This window comes from Macaca thibetana, chromosome 9 (genome assembly GCF_024542745.1).
Source record: "Macaca thibetana thibetana isolate TM-01 chromosome 9, ASM2454274v1, whole genome shotgun sequence".
NCBI lineage: Eukaryota > Metazoa > Chordata > Mammalia > Primates > Cercopithecidae > Macaca > Macaca thibetana.
In genome coordinates this window covers 81,803,004-81,825,825 of record NC_065586.1, presented here as the reverse complement: position 1 = coordinate 81,825,825, position 22,822 = coordinate 81,803,004, and the positions used below count along the sequence as shown (strand labels likewise).

At 36.9% G+C, this 22,822-nt stretch overlaps 1 protein-coding gene across 2 annotated transcripts in view; it reads left to right on the top strand.

Moving 5' to 3' along the window:
• The window catches only part of PRKG1 (protein kinase cGMP-dependent 1), a 1,349,224-nt gene that overhangs the window by 836,875 nt on the left and 489,527 nt on the right, over window positions 1–22,822 (top strand). For both annotated transcript variants that reach the window (XM_050805423.1, XM_050805422.1), the window contains exon 4: window positions 19,024–19,129. In XM_050805423.1, the coding sequence (XP_050661380.1) occupies window positions 19,024–19,129 (106 nt within the window). The remainder of the gene's footprint in view (window positions 1–19,023; window positions 19,130–22,822) is intronic.

The window sequence follows — 22,822 nt, the reverse complement described above, 5'->3', positions numbered from 1 at the left end:
TGTGAGATGGACCCTCCTAGATGTTGAAGAGCCTGTTGCAAATGGATCTCATTAGTCAATGGCCACTCAGTCTCTGTTTCCTTTTCTAAAATATCACAAATCATCTGTTTAATAATTATTGATTCTAGAATGTTTCTGGGTTTTGACATCAATTAAATTATATGAGGCCTGTTTATGATGGAATTAAGGGCTATCCTAAAATGATGAGTTAGGAGAAATTTGTGCCTAAGAGCACCAGACAGGAATATATATGAGTTACTCATTTAGCAAACATTTATAGCCTTTATTATGTGCCAGGAACAGAAAAGACAAAGATGAACAAGGTGGTACATTTCTTGCCTTCAAAGAATTCTGTGCTTCTGTATGCCAGTTTTCTTGTCTTTGGCACCTTATTAACACACTATCATTCATTCTCTCTTTTTTTTTTTTAGATGGAGTCTTGCTCTATTGCCCAGGCCGGACTGCAGTAGCACCATCTCGGCTCACTGCAACCTCTGCCTCCCGGGTTCAAGCAATTCTCCTGCCTCAGCCTCCTGAGTAGCTAGGATGACAGGCACCCACTGCCATGTCCAGCTAATTTTTGTATTTTTAGTAGAGATGGGGCTTTCACCATGTTGGCCAGGCTGGTGTCGAACTCCTGACCTCAAGTGTCTGCCTGCCTTGGCCTCCCAAAGTGATGGGATTACAGACGTGAGCCAACACACCCAGCCTCAGCCATTCTTTACTTTTCCCTCTTAACCTTGCAGCCTGTCTAAATCTGGATGAAATTTACCAGAATGCCTCTTATTCCTCAGAGCTAGTGAGCCAATTGCGTGACTACTCTAAACGTTTGTTTTTTTGTTTTTTAATTCTCTTAAAATTCATTGTCACTACCCAATATGTTAGTGCTAATTTGTTCTCTGTTTCCTATATACTTTTAAGATGGTAATACCCTTAAAATACATAAATGAATGAATTATATTTTAAGTGCCAGGTACCATGCTGAGTATCTACCATGAGTTATGTCACTCATATCTGAGAATAGTTTCATGAGGCATGCATTATGATATCTGTTTCCTAAAAGAGAATGATAGAAGATTAAATTAATTGCCCAAAGCCACATACTCCTGTATGGTGAAGTCAAAATGTTTAAACAAGACAAACTCCAAATTATTGACTCTCTATAGCATGCTAAGTCCTTTATTTCTTTTGAATCCCCTGGAGTCTTTAAATTTGTTCATAGAGCATTGATCTTATGAGTCACCATTTCCATTATTAAAGTCAACACATGATATCACCTTTTTTCTAGACATCTGATCTTTTGATGTAGAGTCTGTCTCTAAACCATCAATGGTTTAGTATAGGGCCTCATAGTTGCTTCAAAATAACTATCATGAATATACTCAATCATATAGCTGTATGCCTCATTCCTCTTTGCATTGATCCTTTTGCTACTGTAAAATGTTATGGCTCAGTTGCTCCTTTGGGATGATCCAATTCAATTTACCATCCGATTCAGTAATCCTGTCTCTATTATAATTAGTTGATCTACTTGAACACTTCCTATAATGGAAAACTTCTTAGCACAAGATTCAACCATTGCTATACTCCTTTTGTCTCCAAATTGAATCTTAATAGGCAACCCTATAAGTTCTAATTACTGGTCTTAGTTCTGTACTTTATAAGTTAGAAGGAAATCACTCTTAATCCATCAGAAACACTATCTGGTCAATTCATTCAAATTTCGCTTGAGATGGAATAATTAAGGCTGTTAGCTTAAGATGGAAAAAATAAAATAAAGAAAAATATGAGTGTATCAATAAAGAGGAAAAGTAAAGAAAATTAGCCTGTAGCAGCTAGGAGCTATTTGAGAGCAAGGTCTATATCTTGTTTATCTTTGTACCACGAGTTCCTAGTTCTTGGCATAGAGTAAGGTCTCAAAAAATGCCTGTAAAATGTTTGTAATCAATGTCTCAGCTCTTGACTTCAGCATAGCCCTTAGTTCTGTTATAAACAGCTCCATTGAATTTACTCAAAATCTAATAAACTCATCAAATACTTTAGGTCAGTTACTGACTTTTCACTTTCTCTTATACAGGATGACTGTCCTCAATTTCTAATCTTTTTCACAGATTGTTTCCCCTTTACAACCCAGTCATTTATTTAATCTGAAACATCTGCTGAACACTTTAGAACTATCACAGATCTCAGAGTAGGATATGGTACTGATATAGCTCAGGTGTATGAATAACTATGAAGCCAATATAACTCAGGTATATGAATAACTATGAAGCAAGGTATAGTGACAAAAGTCACTAAGGAGACACATTCAGAAGGTTACAGACATTTAGAGGGGGCAAAATTCTAGTTGACGTGAATGGGAAAGTCTTCATAGACAAAGTGGCTTTTGAACTAAGCCTTTAGGGACTACTAAGATTGCTGGAAGTAGAGGAAAATAACTGGAGTAAAGACCTGATGCCGGGAAAAGGATGGGTAGATTTGGAAACTGCATTCAGTCCATTGACTGAAATATGTTATGTTTAAGGGATTTTGGGAGATGAAGCTAGGAAGATACTTTTAACTAGAGATGTGAATTAAATGTAAAGATGAATAGATTTTGTTTTATTTATGGCAGTAGGAAGAACCTATTGAACGTTTGGTGGGTGGAACGACGGGATTAGCATAGTGCTTTAGAAAGATCAATCTAGTAGGACTGCTTGAAATAGCTTATCACTTTCTTAATTGCGTTTCTCTGTAAACAGCTCACAAGTGATTGTGTGATCTTTACTGTTCTTCATAAGAGGGAACTTGTAGAATTTTCATATTCATAACTCTATTATTATCTATGGGTTTCTTGACTCCTCCTTTCACTCTTGGTCCCACATTTATAACCGATTTACACAGAAATAAACTTATTTCTTAGAGACAAATTCCTTGTTTCCCCCTGTTCTTTTGCCTAATATACCTGACCTTTGCCTCATGCCAGGGTTGTTTTAGATGACCTAAGTTTTATTTATTCTTTCCATTTCTTTCCCCCTTCGTCAGTCAATTCACAGCCTCCATTACCAGCTTTTCATAGTGCTGAGTTTCCACAGATTTTCAAGTATTTTAATTGTGGTTTAACAAATGTAAGAATATAGTGTATTGTTGTTAACAAGGAGTGCAAGGAGAAAGACTGGGACACTTGGAACATTCCTAGTTTCCATAGTCCTATTCCACATCTTCAAAACTTGTTACTTATTAGCACGTATTTTTTGGTGCCTATGAGTGTCAGTCAAAATGGAAAAAGGCGAGAATTGATTTTTTATTGGCACATGTGATCCCTCACATACATCTATCCCTGTTGCCCTCAATGTCTGCCATCAGATGAACTCTAGATGGTTCACACAGCTTTGACTTTTAAAGATGACTTCTTCAACACTGTTGGGGGTTACTGTGCCCAAAAATTAGAGCCTGTAGAACGAATTAAAATGCTTATTCAGCTTTTTTACTGAAGACCACCTGAAGACAGAGGGTAGCTCTGAGCTTTCCCAGAGAAAGTCAGTCTGTAAAGAGTAAAATAAGTAAATATTTATTCAAATGTCCAGACATTGCTGTACAACCACAGGAATCAACAAAAATCAGGGAATCATGGCATTATTAAATGGGAAAAAAAAAAAAAAAAGGTGCTAGTGACTATCTCCAAACAAATGGAGATGTTAGAACTGCCCAACAAATAATTCAAAACCTCTATTTTAAAGAAGTGCAGCACACTGCGGGGGGCGGGGGCGGGAAAGCAGAACAGTAATTTAACAGCCTGACCAAAAAATGTGATCAGAATGAGAAATGTAATGGAGAGATTGAATTTTTTTAAATCAAATAAGTCTTAGAGCTGAAAAATACAATGAATGAAATAGAAAATGCAATGGAGAGCATCAGTGCAGAACAGAAGAATTTGTATGCTCAGACAGATTATGAAAAATATATAGTCAAAGGAGAAAAATGATGGAAAAAAGAACAAAAAACTTGTGAAATTTATGGGATAGCATCAAAAGTGTGAATGTGCAAGTCATAGGGGCTAAACAAGAAGAAAAGAAAGATGAAGAAGAAGTAACATATTTACAGAAATAATAGCAGAAAACTTTTCAAACCTAAAGAAAAATATAAGTATCCAAGTACTGGATGGTCAAAGGTCTCCAATTAAATTCAAGCGAAATATGACTACCATAAGACATAATCAAACTGACAAAAATCAAAGACAAAGAGAGGAAAGCAGAAAGAGAATGAAAAAAATAACATATACAAGAATTCCAATATGCCTAGCAGCAGACTTCTCAGCAGAAATCTGTCAGGAGAGAGTGGGATCATATATTCAAAGTGCTGAAGGAAACAATATATTAGATAAAATACATTTTTTTTTTTTTTGAGACAGAGTCCTACTGTGTTGCCGAGGCTGGAGTGCAGTGGCACAATCTCAGCTCACTGCAACCTCCGCCTGCTGGGTACAAGCAATTCTCCTGCCTCAGCCTCCCAAGCAGGTGGGATTACAGGTATAAGCTACCATATCCAGCTAGTTTTTTTTTGTATTTTTAGTAGAGACAGGGTTTCACCATGTTGGCCAGCCTGGTCTCAACCCCCTGACCTCGGGTTATCTGCCCACCTCAGCCTCCCAAAGTGTTAGGATTACAGGCGTGAGCCACCATGCCCGGATGATAAAATACATTTTAAGTCAAAAACATTACAAAGAAACAAAGAAGATCATTGTATAATGATAATGGGATCAACCCAGCAAGAGGATATAACAATTGTAAATAGATATGCACACAACATCAGAGCACTTAAATATATAAACAAATGTTAATAGCTCTGAAGAGAGAGATAAACTGCGATAGGATAATAGTAGAAGACTTAAACACCCTACTTGTAGTAATGAACAGATCATACAGACAGAAAATCAATAACGAAACCCAGATATAAAGTAAAACCTAGATCAAATGGACCTAATTTAATTGTACAAATGTTCTATGCAACAGCTGTAGAATACTTCTAGACTACACATGGAGCTCTGTTTAGCAGAGATTATATGTTAGGCCACAAAATTAATTTTAACAAATTTTAGACTATTGAAATCATATCAAGTATTTCTGACCACCATGGGATAAAAGTAGAAAATATTTTTATACTGCACTTATTAATATATTGTATATATAGTGACATTAGTTATTAATGTATTGTATTCTTGAAAAATGCCAAGAAAATGAATGTAAAGTGTTCTCACTGCAAAAATGATGACTATATGAGGTATTACAATTGTTAATTAGCTAGATTTAGTCATTCTACAATGTATATATACTTTAAAACATTATGTGGTACACAGTAAATATGTACAATTTTTTCTGCCAATTAAAAAAATTAAAAAAATAGAAAGTAAATAAAAGAACACATATTAGTAAAACAAGCTAGGCTTTGGAGTCAGACTGAAACTAACTCTTTTAATTATTACATATGTGACCTGGGCAGTAACTTAGCTTTTCTGAGACTTAATTTGCATATTTATAGAAAGGAGATAAGAATATTTCATAGGATTAACACATGTTAAGCAAACATAACAAAGTTTCATATTGTGTAGTAAATGTTCAATAAAGATACCCTAAATAATGATCATTATTATGAACATATTTGTACTAAAATCATTATCCACTTGGTCCTTCTAGTATCCTTAACATTTTAAAGTCAGTTTAAATTTTAGAATCATTATGTTGGTGAATTGTTTTCCAATGATTTTCGGACGTCACCATCGGCCTTTACAGGTTGCTTTCTGCAAGATATGAAGTCAAACAGAAGTTAGAGAACCAGCTATTTTATTTCTATCTCCTTAATTACAGGGCAGCCTACTCCCTTCCAATGTGTGAATATCGTGAACAACATTGATGGTAATTTTTCTTACTATTAAGTATATAATAATGATTCTTATCCGCAGTGTCCAATTTTATGACCCATCCTCTATGTGTCATTAAAAAGGTAACTTTTCCAGTTAAGAAAGGTTAAAATATATCCTCCAAACTAACTGTGAGGCAATTTGTGCAGTGGAGACATTGGCGTGCTCCAGATGCATAGTAAACAGCAAATGGCCTTTTCTAATTATGAAGCATTTGTCTCAGAACATTCCGGCAGTTAGAATTTAGCTTTAGGCTAACATATGCCTTAATAATGTTGGGAAGCAGTTATGGGCTTGATGGAGCCCCACAAGGTCTCTCCCAAGCTTCTGATCCTGTCACACTAAGTATCTGAGTGATCACAGACGAGTCAAGCATCAATAAAGTAGGGGTAGAATACAGCTTCTGGGATTCCTTGAGCATATATTAAAGTACCTTATGATGTGAGCTGGTATTCTTTAATGTTAAAAATGAAGTAGGAGAATAAGCTAATTATTCTTTTTCATATCTTTCTTCCTGTGCCAAGCCCTCAATTTCTAGTCTATTTAGAAAAAGTATGGATCAGCAAACATTTTAAATGAGACTTACCTACTATCTGAGAATGTTCCCTGAAAAACATTATCTGACTTGAGAAAAATAATTCACTCAGGAATTCTTTTCAGAAATTTCAACTCATGTTCTACTGCAGGGGAAAGGTGTTCAGACACAACTAATATTGAAAACCAGTTCTCTCCTAGTAGAGATTATGACGGTCTGTGGTGATTTGCCAAAGAATTATAAGAATATTTTATTTAGTTGAAATGTTTGACACACACAAAATTCAATTCTGAGTATATTTGATGAATTCTCACTTTGTTCTATTGCAGGGAACAAAATAAATGTGTAAAGAAATGATTATCTGTTATGAGTGTTGTTATTCTACAGCAGCATTAACCAACAGAAATGTTATATAAGCAATATATATGATTTTATATTTTCTGGTGATAACATTAAAAAGTAAAGAGAAGCAAGTATAATGAATTCTACTATTAAACTTTTATTTTACCCAATATACACAAAATATTATTATTTTAACATGTAATAAATGTAAAATTATTCCTAAGTTATTTTACGTACTTTTTTCATACCGTCTTCTAAATCCTGTGTGTAACTTGTGCATCCAATTTCACATTAGCCTTAATCCAAGTTCTCAATAGCCATGTATGGCAGATAGCTATTATATTGGACAGTGCAGATTAAAATGTAACAAGGGCGAAGTTTGGTAAAAGTTTAGCACAGAAGGGTCTGGAAAGGGAAAAAATATTTAAAAGGTACTGTGCTGGTTAATTTTATGTCAATTTGACTGGGCTAAGGGATACCCAGATAGCTGATAAAACGTAATTTCTGGGTGTATCTATCAGAGTGTTTCAGACAAGATCAACATTTGAATCCGCAGACTGAGTAAAACGATCCACTCTCGCTAGTGTGAGCAGGCATTGTTCATTCTGCTGAAGACCTAGTTAGGACAAAAAGGTACAGGAAGGGCAAATGTGATCTCTCTTCTTGACCTCCATAACTGCATAGCCAACTTCTTTCATAAATACCCACTTATATGTCTATATAGCCTGTTGGTTCTGTTTCTCTGGAGAATCTTGACTAAGATTGACTAATAAAACTATCTTTGAGTTGAGTCTTGCAAGCATATGTGGGAGTTTTAGAAGACAAATGGGTGGAAAGTCATTCTAGGTGGAGGACCTATCGTGAACAAAGGCACAGAGTTAAACAAGCTTTCATCTGGAGGAGTAGAGGCAGGCTTGAAGCTGGAGAGGAAGCTGGGGAAAACATGAAGTCTTTGCAAATGCCTATGTCCTGAGTGGTATTGCCTAGGTTTTCTACTAGGGTTTTTACGGCTTTAGGTCTAACGTTTAAGTCTTTAATCCATCTTGAATTTAATTTTTGTACAAGGTGTAAAGAAGGGATCCAGTTTCAGCTTTCTACATATGGTTAGCCAGTTTTCCCAGCACCATTTATTAAATAGGGAATCCTTTCCCCATTTCTTGTTTTTGTCAGGTTTGCCAAAGACCAGATGGTTGTAGATGTGTGGTGTTATTTCTGAGGCCTCTGTTCTGTTCCGTTGGTCTATATCTTTGTTTTGGTACCAGTACCATGCTGTTTTGGTTACTGTAGCCTTGTGGTATAGTTTGAAGTCAGGTAGCATGATGCTTCCAGCTCTGTTCTTTTTGCTTAGGATTGTCTTGGCAATGTGGGCTCTTTTTTGGTTCTATATGAACTTTAAAGTAGTTTTTTCCCAACTCTGTAAAGAAAGTCGTTGATAGCTTGATGGGGATGGCATTGAATCTACATATTCCCTTGGGCAGTATGGCCATTTTCATGATATTGATTCTTCCTATCCATGAGCATGCAATGTTCTTCCATTTGTTTGTGTCCTCTTTTATTTAGTTGAGCAGTGGTTTGTAGTTCTCCTTGAAGAGGTCCTTCCCATCCCTTGTAAGTTGGATTCTTAGGTATGTTATTCTCTTTGTAGCAATTGTGAATGAGTGTTCACTCATGATTTGACTCTCTGTTTGTCTGTTATCGGTTTATACAAATGCTTGTGATTTTTGCACATTGATTTTGTATCCTGAGACTTTGCTGAAGTTGCTTTTCAGCTTAAGGAGATTTTGGGCTGAGATGATGGGGTTTTCTAGATATACAATCATGTCATCTGCAAACAGGGACAGTTTGACTTCCTCTTTTCCTAATTGAATACCCTTTATTTCTTTCTCTTTTCTGATTGCCCTGGTCAGAACTTCCAACACTATGTTTAATGGGAGTGGTGAGAGAGGGCATCCCTGTCTTGTGCCAGTTTTCAAAGGGAATGTTTCCAGTTTTTGCCCTTTCAGTGTGATATTGGCTGTGAGTTTGTCATAAATAGCTCTTATTATTTTGGATACATTCCATCAATACCTAACTTATTGAGAGATTTTAGCACGAAGGGCTGTTGAATTTTGTCAAAGGCCCTTTCTGCCTCTGTTGAGATAATCGTGTGTTTTTTGTCTTTGGTTCTGTTTATATGCTGGATTATATTTATTGATTTGTGTATGTTGAACCAGCCTTGCATCCCAGGGATGAAGCCCACTTGATCATGGTGGATAAACTTTTTGATGTGCTGCTGGATTCGGTTTGCCAGTATTTTATTGAGGATTTTTGCATCTATGTTCATCAGGGAAATTGGTCTAAAATTCTCTTTTTTGGTTGTGTCTCTGCCAGGCTTTGGTATCAGGATGATGCTGGCCTCATAAAATGAGTTAGGGAGGATTCCCTCTTTTTCTACTGATTGGAATAGTTTCAGAAGGAATGGTACCAACTCCTCCTTGTACCTCTGGTAGAATTTGACTGTGAATCCGTCTGGTCCTGGACTTTTTTTGGTTGGTAGGCTGTTAATTATTGCTTCAATTTCAGAACCTGTTATTGGTGTATTCAGGGATTCACCTTCTTCCTGGTTTAGTCTTGGGAGGGTGTCTGTGTCCAGGAATTTATCCATTTCTTCTAAATTTTCTAGTTTATTTGCATAGAGGTGTTTACAGTATTCTCTGATAGTAGTTTGTATTTCTGTGGGATCGGTGGTGATATCCCCTTTATCATTTTTTATTGTGTCCATTTGATTCTTCTCTTTTTTCTTCTTTATTAGTCTTGCTGGTGGTCTATCAATTTTGTTGATCTTTTCAAAAAACCAGCTCCTGGATTTATTGATTTTTTTGAAGGGTTTTTTTTTTTTTTTTTTTTTTTTTTTTTTTTTTTTTTTTTTTGTCTCTATATCCCTCAGTTCTGCTCGGATCTTAGTTATTTCTTTCCTTCTGCTAGCTTTTGAATGTGTTTGCTCTTGCTTCTCTAGTTCTTTTAATTGTGATGTTAGGGTGTCAATTTTAGATCTGTCCTGCTTTTTCCTGTGGGCATTTAGTGTTATAAATTTCCCTCTACACACTGCTTTAAATGTATCCCAGAGATTCGCTCTTTGTTTTCATTGGTTTCAAAGAAAATCTTTATTTCTGCCTCCATTTCGTTATGTACCCAGTAGTCATTCAGGAGCAGGTTGTTCAGTTTCCATGTAGTCGTGCGGTTTTGAGTGAGTTTCTTAATCCTGAGTTCTAGTTTGTTTGCACTGTGGTCCCACAGACAGTTTGCTGTAATTTCTGTTATTTTACATTTGCTGAGGAGTGCTTTACTTCCAACTATGTGATCAATTTTGGAATAAGTGTGATGTGGTGCTGAGAAGAATGTATATTCTGTTGATTTGGGGTGGAGAGTTCTGTAGATGTCTACTAGGTCTGCTTGGTGCAGAGCTGAGTTCAATTCCTGGATATCCTTGTTAACTTTCTGTCTCATTCATCTATCTTATGTTGACAGTGGGGTGTTAAAGTCTCCCATTATTATTTTTTGGGAGTCTAAGTCTCTTTGTAAATCTCTAAGGACTTGCTTTATGAATCTTGATGCTCCTGTATTTGATGCACATATATATAGGATAGTTAGCTCTTCTTGTTGAATTGATCCCTTTACCATTATGTAATGGCCTTCTTTGTGTCTTTTGATCTTTGTTGGTTTAAAGTCTGTTTAATCAGAGACTTTACCCCTGCCTTTTTTTGTTTTCCATTTGTTTGGTAGATCTTCCTCCATCCCTTTATTTTGAGCCTATGTGTGTCTCTGCATGTGAGATGGGTCTCCTGAATACAGCACACTGATGGGGCTTGACTCTTTATCCAATTTGCCAGTCTGTGTCTTTTAATTGGAGCATTTACCCTATTTACATTTAAGGTTAATATTGTTATGTGTGAATTTGATCCTGTCATTATGATGTTAGGTGGTTATTTTGCTTGTTAGTTGATTCAGTTTCATCCTTGCATCGATGGTCTTTACAATTTGGCATGCTTTTTGCAGTGGCTGGTACCAGTTGTTCCTTACCATGTTTAGTGCTTCCTTCAGGAGCTCTTGTAGGGCAGGCCCGGTGGTGACAAAATCTCTCAGCATTTGCTTGTCTGCAAATGATTTTATTTCTCCTTCACTTATGAAGCTTAGTTCGGCCGGATATTATATTCTGGGTTGAAAATTCTCTTCTTTAAGAATGTTGAATATTGGCCCCCACTCTTTTCTGACTTGTAGGGTTTCTGCTGAAAGATCCACTGTTAGTGATGGGCTTCCCTTGTGGGTAACCCAACCTTCCTCTCTAGCTGACGTTTGCATTTTTTCCTTCATTTCAACCTTGGTGAACCTGACAATTACGTGTCTTGTAGTTGCTCTTCTCGAGGAGTATCTTTGTGGCATTCTCTGTATCTCCTGAATTTGAATGTTGGCCTGACTTGCTAGGTTGAGGAAGTTCTCCTGGATAATATCCTGCAGAGTGTTTTCCAACTTGATTCCATTCTCCCTGTCTCTTTCAGGTACACCAATCAGACATAGATTTGGTCTTTTTACATAGTACCATATTTCTTGGAGGCTTTGTTCATTTCCTTGTACTCTTTTTTCTCTAAACTTCTCTTCTCTCTTTATTTCATTCATTTGATCTTCAATCACTGATACCTTTTCTTCCAGTTGATCGAATCAGCTACTGAAGCTTGTGCATTCATCATGTAGTTCTCGTGCCATGGTTTTCAGCTCCATCAGGTCATTTAAGGATTTCCCTACACTGGTTATTCTAGTTAGCCTTTCATCTAATCTTTTTTCAAGGTTTTTAGCTTCTTTTCGATGGGTTTGAACTTCCTTCTTCCTAGGAGAAGTTTGATCATCTGAAGCCTTCTTCTCTCAACTTGTCAAAGTCATTCTCCTTCCAGCTTTGTTTTATTGCTGGCGAGGAGCTGCATTCCTTTGAACGGGGAGAGGCACTCTGATTTTTAGAATTTTCAGCTTTGCTGCTCTGTTTTTTTCCCCCTCTTTGTGGTTTTATCTAACTTTGGTCTTTGATGATGGTGACATAAAGATGGGGTTTTGGTGTGGATGTCCTTTCTGTTAGTTAGTTTTCCTTCTAACAGTCAGGACCCTCAGCTGCAGGTTTGTTGGAGTTTGCTGGAGGTCCACTCCAGACCCTGTTTGCCTGGGTGTCAGCAGCAGAGGCTGCAGAACAGCGAATATTGCTCAACAGCAAATGTTGCTGCCTGATCATTCCTCCAGAAGCTTCATCTCAGAGGGGTACCCGGCCATGTGAGGTGTCAATCTGCCCCTAATAGGGGGTGCCTCCCAGTTAGGCTTCTCAGGGGTCAGGGATCCACTTGAGGAGGCATTCTGTCCATTCTCAGATCTCAATCTCTGTGCTGGGAGAACCACTACTCTCTTCAAAGCTGTAAGACAGGGACATTTCAGTCTGCAGAGGTTTCTGCTGCCTTTTGTTTGGCTATGCCCTGCCCCCAGAGGTGGAGTCTACAGAGGCAGGCAGGCCTCCTTGAGCTGCACTGGGCTCCACCCAGTTTGAGCTTCCCAGACACTTTGCTTACCTACTCAAGTCTCAGCAATGGCGGGTGTCCCACCCCCAGCCTTGCTGCTGCCTTGCAGTTTGATCTCAGACTGCTGTGCTAGCAATGAGTTTGGTTCCATGGGTGTGGAACACTCCGACCCAGGTGTGGGATATAATCTCCTGGTATGCCGTTTTCTAAGACCGTTGGAAAAGCACAGTATTAGGGTGGGAGTGACCCAATTTTCCAGGTGCCATCTGTCACAGCTTCCCTTAGCTAAGAAAGGGAATTCTGTGACCCCCTTGTGCTTCCCAGGTGAGGCGATGCCTCACCGTGCTTTGGCTCATGTTCAGTTGACTCCACCTACTCTCCTGTACCCACTGTCCGACAAGCCCCAGTGAAATGAACCCAGTACCTCAGTTGGAAACGCAGAAATCACCCGTCTTCTGCATCGCTCATGCTGGGAGCTGTAGACTGGAGCTGTTCCTATTTGGCCATCTTGTGAACATCATTTTTATATCCTTATTGGCCATATGCATTTGTCGTCTTGGCCAACTTTGATAAAAGGAAAAAATTTTCCCAAAACATAAAATTTGCTTGGCTGACACTTCATAATATTTGTGACGTTTCATCTTGGCCTCCTAAGATTCCCAAAGCTATCTGAGTGTTAAGATGTTTGTCCTGGACTCACAGCCTGGTACATTTATTTCTAGACTATAGGTATCTGTAGGACCATGTGATTTCAGAATATTTTTAAGATAATTATGCTTTTTTATTACAGCAATGACAATTTTGAAAATATTAGAAAATACTTTGATGATAATAGTTTTATATTTATAACATAAAAAGTAAAAGAGAATTACAAGCTAATTTTGCTCATTAGAAGTCACTTAGGTTAGTTTATAATGTGCATGGTTCTCACCCCTTAAAATGAGGTAATTTTGCTAATACAATGCTGTCTGCACTTTTGAATAATATGAATGCAGCATTCATTATTCCACTATTTTATTTTCACTTATATGTCTAGGCTAGAAAGTTGAATGATAGAGTCAAATTCCCTCTACCTGACTTTTCCTATCTGTTTGAGATCCTCAACGTCTTTCAAATTCATCTATCTCTCTAGTTTCGTTGCCATTACCAGTGTCCACCCACCTGAATAATTCCAAGAGTTGCTAACTAATCTCTGTCTCTGTCTTGGTCTCTATCTCTATCTCTATTTCTGACTCTGTTTCTATTCCTTCATCTTTCTTCCCTGAGTCCTGTCCTCCTCCAGTGCACCATTAGGTACTGCTAGCATAATCTTTCTGAAGTGAATCATTTGCTTTAAAGCCTTGTATGCCCCCCTCCTCACTGGCCTCACAATCAAGTCATAACTCTGCATCAAGGCACACAAGAACCTTTGCCATCTAACAATTGTTGCTTTCCTTATCACTTCTGACTCACCTCTCTACCTCCTAGCATCTAATCATCCCTGGACTACTTGGAGTTTTCTCTAAGGGACACCTTTTCTTCTTTATGTATGTAATGAGTCTCCTCATTTTGGAAAACACTTGTGGTGGTAGTTGTGGTGGTGGTAGGATAACCTCAAAAATATCTAGCAATCCCTGTGGCATACTTGATTCTGGAGCAAGGTCTGTGAGGACACTGTTGAACTCAGTGCTGACACTTCAGTTACTGAACTGTGGGGATCCTAGGAGATATTAGGGGAAAGGCTGGGAAGGGCTGTCAGGGAACTCAAGGAAATGGCTGTTTACTAAATAGTATAAAAGTATTTGGATGTTTTAGCAACTGGCATGCCCCTAGGGACACAGATCAGCTAAGTACTAGCCCTGCCCTTGTCACTCCCACTACCTCTTTCTCTGACCTAATTTTTCCTCCAGGACTTGCTTAGAGCAGGGGCTCTTAATCTTGTGTGTGGGTGTCATGGACCTATTTGTCAGTTTGGTGAAGCATATGGAGTCCTCTAAGAGTAATCTTTTTTAAAGACATGAAATAAAATACATAGAATAAGAAAGAAAATCATTTATATTGAAATACAGTAATGACATTTAATGGTGAATTATGATATAATAACTTATTAAAACTAAGATCTAGAGTCAGATCTGGTAAATGCCATAATTTTGAAGTAGTGGTGAATGTAAATTACATTAAGATATCTGCAGCAAATACAGGAGGATATAAAAATAGCCACTGTTTCTATTGGTAACAAATCATACTGTGGTTTGTTGCTCAAATTTCTATAATCATAGGAAGAAATGCTAAATATCAGTTATAGGATAATAAAAATAAAGATGCTCTTTTTTCTCTCTCATGTTCAAGAATCTCTTGAGTTTCATTGACAGATGTTTTGGAGCTCCATGGATGCCAGATTTCTTAGTCAGTTTGGACTACTGTAACAAATACAGATGCTCCTGGACTTGCAATGGGGTTATATCCTAATAATCCCAGCGTGAGCTGAAAATATTGTAACTTGAAAATGCATTTAAACACTCAACCTGCCAAACATCATAGCTTTGGCTAGCCTACCTTAAACATGCACAGAACATTTACATCAGCCTTTTGGGAAAAATCATGTAGCACAAAGCCTATTTTATAATAAAGTGTTGAATATCTCCTGTAATATATTGAATACTTTACCGCAGTACAGTTTCTACTGAATGCATATCACTTTTACACCATTGCAAAGTTGAAAATTTTTAAGTGGGACCACCGTAAACCAAGAATCATCTGTACCATAGACTGAATGGCTTAAAAGACAAACATTTATTTCTCACAGTTCTGGAGGCTAGAAGCCCAAAATCAGGGTACCAGAGAGGCTGGCTTCTTGCTGATGCCCCTATTCCTGGTTAGGTCCTCACATGGCCTTTTCTTGGTGCTTGCATGCAGAGAGGGAAATCCTCTTTTTCTAAGGGCACTAATCCCATCATGTGGGCTTTACCCTCATGACGTTATTTAAATCTGGTCTCATCCCAAGGCAACCACCTTCTGATAGCATCGCATTGAGGATAGGGCTTCAACATCTGAATTTTGGGAGGACACAAACATTCAGTCCTTAACCCTGGGTGTAGCACCCTAGCTTAAATGATTCTTTTCTACAAAGCCTTCTTTAATCATCTCTTCTCAGCTCCTCCCCACAGAAAGTATGCGTTGCCTTTTTTGTGTATCCACAGCCCCAGAAACTTACCCCATGGTAGCATTTATCTCTTCATTTGTTTTTCTCTTGTACTAGACCAGGAATCAGCAAGTATTTTCTGTAAAGGGCTGGATAGGAAATATTTTAGGCTTTGCAGTACATATGGTCTCTGCTGCAATTACTCAGTTCAGCCAGAGACAATATGTAAATGAATGGGCATGGCCGTGTTCCAGTAAGACTTTCATGGACACAAATTTATTTATGGACACTGAAAATCATTTCATACAATTCTCATGTGTCACGAAATATGCTTCTTTTAAAATTTTTCAACGATTTAAAAATACAAAACCCATTCTTAGCCAGTAGACTGTACAAAAACACCATGGGCCAGATTTGGCATGGATAATAGTTTGTCTACCTCTGTACTAGATCACAAGTTTCTTGAGGGCAGGGACTGTGAGTTTGTTTTCTATCCCTTAGATCTAGTACCAGTGTTTGCCATATTGGTATAAAGTAAATATGAGTGGAATAAATATTTGAATCTCTAAGTGCATTATACTTACATTTGCTTTCCCAATATTCTTCCAGAATTTGAGTTGAACAGCAGATGAATTCCTCAGTAGAGGAACTTAAGCCAAATCCAGATTTGTGGTCTCTTAGTCTAGCACAATTTTATGGCTCCTTCCTCTGTAATCTTGGTGTCCCCCAAGTGAAGGCCAACTGTTCCCTGCATTGAAGTTGTTCTCAGTGTACTTGTGCACTTTGAGGTCTCAGAGTAATGGGAGTTTATTTTCCACTGAGTGGGATGCGGGTGACCTTAACCTGAAAAAATGATATACGTTTCAGCAAAGAATTTTAGATACATACTTGAACAAAAAGGAAAATCACTTCCCAGCACTGTCTCTGCTTTATACCCTTTAGACTTAAATGTTCAACAGTAATCATCATGAAAATCACAGGAATTTTATTTGTGAAATGCTTATTCCCTATAGAGATTAACACATCACTTAAGATCAAAGGTGAATGAAGAGATATGTTTTTGAATGGTCTCTGTAAGTTATAGAAGCAATAGATTTACATTCCAGCAGGGTACTTAAAAAAATGTTCATCACAACTCTAATATAACCATGTTTTTGATAAGTCAAGGTGATTATTAGTCATGCTTGTCCATCTGTAAAAAGCTGACTTGACTAATATGTATGTTGGCCAAAGTTAAATTAAAAAAGGTTTTGGTATCATGCCCAAGGTCATTGACAAATTTGCAATCTCATCAAGCCATGTTTATTATCATGCAAAATATTGAACTACAGTTTTACCTAGAGACATTTTAATAGCCCATGTAAACAGGAACCAAAAAGTAAAATGAAATTATTGAATTCTGTCAGTTTATTTTTTAAAGTCATTTTTCAACACATAGATAATGAAACCTGATACATTCAGTTTAGATATTTTGATGTAGCATCAGATGCTACCTAGGCTTAAATTATTTTGTGGGTTTTTTGCAGGTGAACTTCGTGTACATAAAGTTCGTTAACACATTTGCCTAATGCCTACCAAATGAAATGCTGATTTCTAGTAGGGGAGCAGAGATTGTAAGAGATGAGATAGGGACTTTTCTCTGAAGGAATATACAAATTTATATAAGGAAACATGATACAGACCTAGGAGAGAAATAACATTAATAACACATGCTAAGCACCAGGGAGAGAAACATAGAAAAAAGCAGCAATTCATAGGCAGGGAGGGACAAGGGTCAATATTTGGGCTTGAGGTGCGAACTCAGATTTAAAATGCTGCAGATAGCTTGGCCACAGTACATATGTGTGTATGTGCATGCACTACCCCCAAACCATGCAGCAACACTGCAGAAATCTCAACCATTTCAGTCTCTTTTCCTGGTAGACTCCTGAGCTCATTTCCAGCTGTGCTCTTGTTTATGTGCTTTCCCCACCCAGTTACCCTTTGCCCACCTCTTTTGTAGCTCAACTCCTACCACTTTTTAAGGTCCCACTTGCTGTTCCAACTCTTAGGAATGCTCTCCTGATTTTCCAAGTTCTTTGTGGCTGTATCATCTGGTCTTACTGTTTGTCTCAAGTAAAAGGGTATTGTGGAAAAGAGTCTGGAGGTAGCAGATATATTAGAATCTGACTGAAGGATACCTTCACAACCTTTGTTTTTGATGAAGTGTCATTTGTAAAAAACATTTAGAATGGAGCCATGCACACATAAGTTCCGGCTGCTTTGTTCTATTTCTACTTAAGTGAGCATGTTTTGTTTTTTCTTTAATATAGAAAGAGAGAAGTCATATTCCAGTTTTGCAGCTTAAGTTTTGCAAGAAAAAAATAGGTACAATTCAAAGATAGGGTTTACTCTGGAGTACAATATTCTTCTTATCTTCCTTCTTCCCTGTTCCTTTGTGTGTAACTTCTAGCTCCTCCCCATAAGGCACACACGTGTCCTAATTCCTTTGATAACTTTTTTCTCCTCCTCCACTCCCAAATCATGATCCATCACAATCACTGGGCTTAGTCTTGAGAAATGTGAAGCAGAGACAGTGGCACTCTTCTGTCTTTCTATGTTTGGCTCAATTAACTATATCCTGGCCCTATTCAAAGGTCTTCCTCAGACTATATACCCCATGGCTATGATATATGAATTTTTTTTTAGTTCATTTGCTACCTTAAAATATTTTATGTCATGAAAATTTGAAAACATATATAAAAGTAAAGAGAATAATAAATCTCTCATATGCCATCACACCAATATGATAACCAAGATTTTTAATGTGCTCATCTTTTAAAACATAAATTTATCATGATACATTGTTGTGTTACACACTATAACATCTGTCCTTTTCTTAAACTTCTCTTAGTCATATGCTTAATAGATCAAATGGTGAAGCTGTGGGATATTCAGCTTCAACATCTAACTATGCATTGTCAAAGATAATGGTGCATAAGAGAATAAATTAAAATTCAACAAACATGTCTACTAAAACTACCACATGGCAACTTTGGGCACAGATTTCAATTTGTAAAACGAGCTTTGTGTGGAAATCATTGTGTAACTATTATTTCTATTACATAAATTCTCCCCTAAGCCTGAAAATTGAAATTTTACTTCTACTTTTTGTAATTAAAATATTGTCATATGAGTCATTAACACCGTGCTGGGTAATTACCAGGGTCTATTATTACTTGTGAACCTCTTTTTTCTTCATGCTATTTTCTTCATATATAGCCTTGAATTACAAAATACTTTCTGTGTGTGCTTAGACACTGTCAACCCCCAAGGACATTGAGCAAGGGCAACAGGAATCTTCCTAGTAGACAATAATGCTATTATGGAAAATTATGAACTATATTTTGCCTGTAAACATATTTATGAACTATATTTTGCCTGTAAACACTTTTTAAATGAAATAGGATAGCATTGTGATATTAGCTTTAAATGTTTGTAAAAAGTCAATCATTTTCATGCTTCTCATGAATAGCTCATCTTCTTTGCAGGATGTTATACACAACTGAAATTTTCTAATTAATTTTTCCCTGTTTGTTTTCCTTTTATTTTTCTCCAGCTCTTGTAAATGTAAAACTCTGGGCCATTGATCGACAATGTTTCCAAACAATAATGATGAGGACAGGACTCATCAAGCATACTGAGTATATGGAATTTTTAAAAAGGTAGGATGCTTTCTTTTCTCTTGTGAGAGTGTTTACTTTCCTTTTAGCCCTATTATCTGAAATGCAGCACCCTGAAGACTTTTTGCCTTTCTCTCAGTCATAATAGTCTACAAATCTGTAGAGATGTAAGACTCTGAACAAGCTTCTTTATATTCCTGGTGCCAGTTTCCATGACGTATGGTTAAGTCAGAACTTCAGAATTTCATGACATGTATTAAGCCATTCTCTCATAGAAGTGAGCAACTCAGAGAAACCAATAAAAATGTGCTTGAACAAAAAAGGATATTGAATACATCTCCAACTATTTATTGGTTAATATATTTATGACACCTCTTCTAAACAGACTCACACTATAAGACTGAGTCATCTCTTGTGTGTGTTTCCATATGAAAGGTCAGATGACTAAGATGAAAAAGTTCCAAGAAATAGCTTATTATCCTTTAATCCTGAGCTTAATTTCCCAAATAAAATTCATTTTATGCTACAGTTCTGAAATATCAAAAGCTTTTCTTCCCTTTATATTATATATTATCATAATAACTCAATATAGGGTGGAAATTGGCATAAAAACCAGCTTTTTATTTCTTAGGAATACATTGATATTCACTGGAATGAATTTCTTTGTCTCTAAGTTTATTTTATTTTAAAGAAAATATATTATCTTATGATTGAAAAGAATATTGACAATTCTCATGACTTTTTAGAAAGCACTTATTTTTTAAATTACTTTTCTTTTGAAAACAGAGCCATTATTAAATAGTAATATACAAGTTATATGAGCATAAAATGAGTGTACTGCTAATTAAGATTTCATTTTTGATAGGTAGAATATTTAATTTTTTTGTTTTGCTTTTTATTTTTGATGACTAAACTGTTAAAATGAAGCTAAAAAGTCAATTTCACATTTTGCTTTAGTGATACACCTTATTAGGTATCTACTGAATTTTCTTAAGATGCAATTTTTAATATTCCATACTTGAATATTTCTTGTGGTTAATTTATTTTCTTACTGCTTCATCTTTTATACATTTTTATTTCTACATAAGACCTTTTATATTCATGTGAAAGGGATAATACAATTCTAATTTGATATCAAGTAATAATATTTTGAAAAATTACTGTCAGCAGGGTGTTGATTTTTTTTCTCAATGCGATTGGATGAAACATTTAGAAGAGGTAGAAATGTAAATTCCTATTTGAAATTTAATATCATTTTCAAGGAAATTAAATTATTCAGGTGCCTTCTATATTGGGTGAGAGATATATATATGTATGTGTTGATATATATGTGTCTATACGTATGTTGTGTGTCTGTGTGTGTATGATGAAAGATAGAGACAGAGAGAATGAATATTCATTTTAAGCCTTAACTTAAAGTTCAAGGGTTATTGATTTCTCCTGGTGCAGCTCTGATAAAGATCACAACTGATAATCAATGAAATGCTTACCTATAGAATATAGTCCATTATTCATCTCACATACCTAAACTTTGGACACTTACAATGTTGATTTTAGTTTCCATAAATTTGTTCTTCCAAGAAAATGGACTGAGTGCCAATGCTATCTCAAATGACTCTAACAAGAACTCTTTCTAGTGGCACTATTTCAGGAGATGGAGATGTCTCACTCTGTGTGCATGCGTGTGTGTATATATGTGTGTATTCAAATTCAAATCTTAAACAATAAAATTAGCTCTCCAAAGTAAGTGAACATTTTTTGATGGTCAGAATAGAGCTGGCAGACTTTAACTGGCTGAATAAAAAAAGAGGTGGTTGCTGACTTGGATGTCACTTTCCATCTGGCTACTCAATAAAACATAAAGTTCACATTGTTTGTGAATGTAGGACTGGGCTGGGAGTCCAGAGAGGTGACAGGATGACCATCATTGACTGAGGCCAGCTTTAGTCTTCCTAAATTACAACTGTGACCAACTGGTTCTCTCTCTATAAGTTTTTCAATGGCTCATAGTTCCTGTTGCATTATTTACAGCCTCATTAGTTGGACATTCAAGGCCCTCCTGTAGCCAAAACCAGTGAGGTTTTTTAGCCTGGATTCTTCTCACTTCCTGCAAACCGAACAATTCCATGTACCCATCCCTTCCCCCTGTGCTTTTTCACAGCACACTCCCTCTCTGCCTGCCCGTCTCCTCCATCACTGTCAATGGTCAAATCCTTTTCTGCTTTTTGGATCCAACTAAAAGCTGCCTTTCCATATATACTTACCTCATTACACTGAGAAGTCACCTTTTCCCTCCTCTGGAGCTTCATCTCTGCCATATGTTTTATTGTCTGCTTTGTTTCATTATAACTTGACTACTAAGCTTATTTCCACTTCTAGACTATAAGCTTTTTAAAACTAGGGTTATTTCTTAAATATCTTTCTATTTTTCTTCGACACAAAACTTAGCGCTTTACAGATAGGCACTGTATAGAACAGTGAGTACAGAGCCAGTATATAATTTTCAGGACTCACTTGAAGAATAAAAATGCAGAACATCTTTCAAAAATTGATAAAAAATTAAAGACCTTGACAGCACAGCATTAAATCAAGTGTAAGAACCTTGTAAGTGCAGGCCCTATGCTTTTGTACAAGTCACACATTCACGAAGCCATGTAGGGGTGGAAAGGGTACCATCCCTTTCCTCTCCATCGTAAGGGTTTTGGCTGGCACACCTATATAAAAAGATAGGTTAACAAGAGAAAAGCATTGTAGATTTATCTAATTAAAGATTAAGATGACACAGGAGCCTTCTGAATGAAGTCCTAGTGATACAGGGGAAAACTGCATTTTTATGCTTAGGTTTAATGAAGAATGGGCAGTCATAGAATTGTGCTTGAACAAAAGGAGTGTGCTCTACTGATAGTGGCCTGAGTGAGGAAAACTAGCAAGGCTTGTCTGGTCATTCTTCTTGGCCTCTCTGTTGTAGCATTTCTTCCTTCCAGGTATGAGGTAGGACTCCTTTGGAATGAGAATCTTAATTTCTGTATGACTGCTGTCAAACAGAAAAGCAGGGGAAGGTTAGAATACTATTGTTAGACTTTATGGATGGCTTTCAGGAAAAAAGGAGTCTGTCTCTATGACCTGCTTCGGGGAAGAGGAATTCTAGTTTCTATGGCTTGCCTCAGGGGAGAATCAGAAGCCAGAGATAGGAGGCAGGAGAAGGTCAGAGAGAAAGGACTTCTGAGGCCTTTCCTTCAGGGTGTCTTTTTCTGAGCTCCAAAAGCTAGAAGAGTGAATAATATTAATTCCTTCTTCACATCCCCAGGTTAGCTATACTTGGTACCATTTATTTTTCAAGGCTATTAAGAGATGGCATAATAGCCCCAATGATAGATACTATCAAAAACTCAGAAGACCAAAATAAACTGTTTTACTGTAACTTTGGAATTACTTTTATCTCCCTGTTTGTTGTTGGTTTTTAAAAAATTGCTTATCTTTCTTTTACATCATATAAAACTTTATTTTTTTTTAATAGTCAAGCCAATCCACTTTTTTCTTTATGACTTAGGCTGAGTATAGTGGCTCATGCCTGTAATCCCAGCACTTTGAGAGGCTGAAGTAGGCAGATTGTTTGAGCTCAGGAGTTTGAAACCAGCTTGGTCAATGTGGTGCAACCCTGTCTCTGCAAGAAAATAGAAAAATAGAAAAATTACCAGGTGGGGTGGCATGTGCCTATAGTCCCAGCTACTCAGG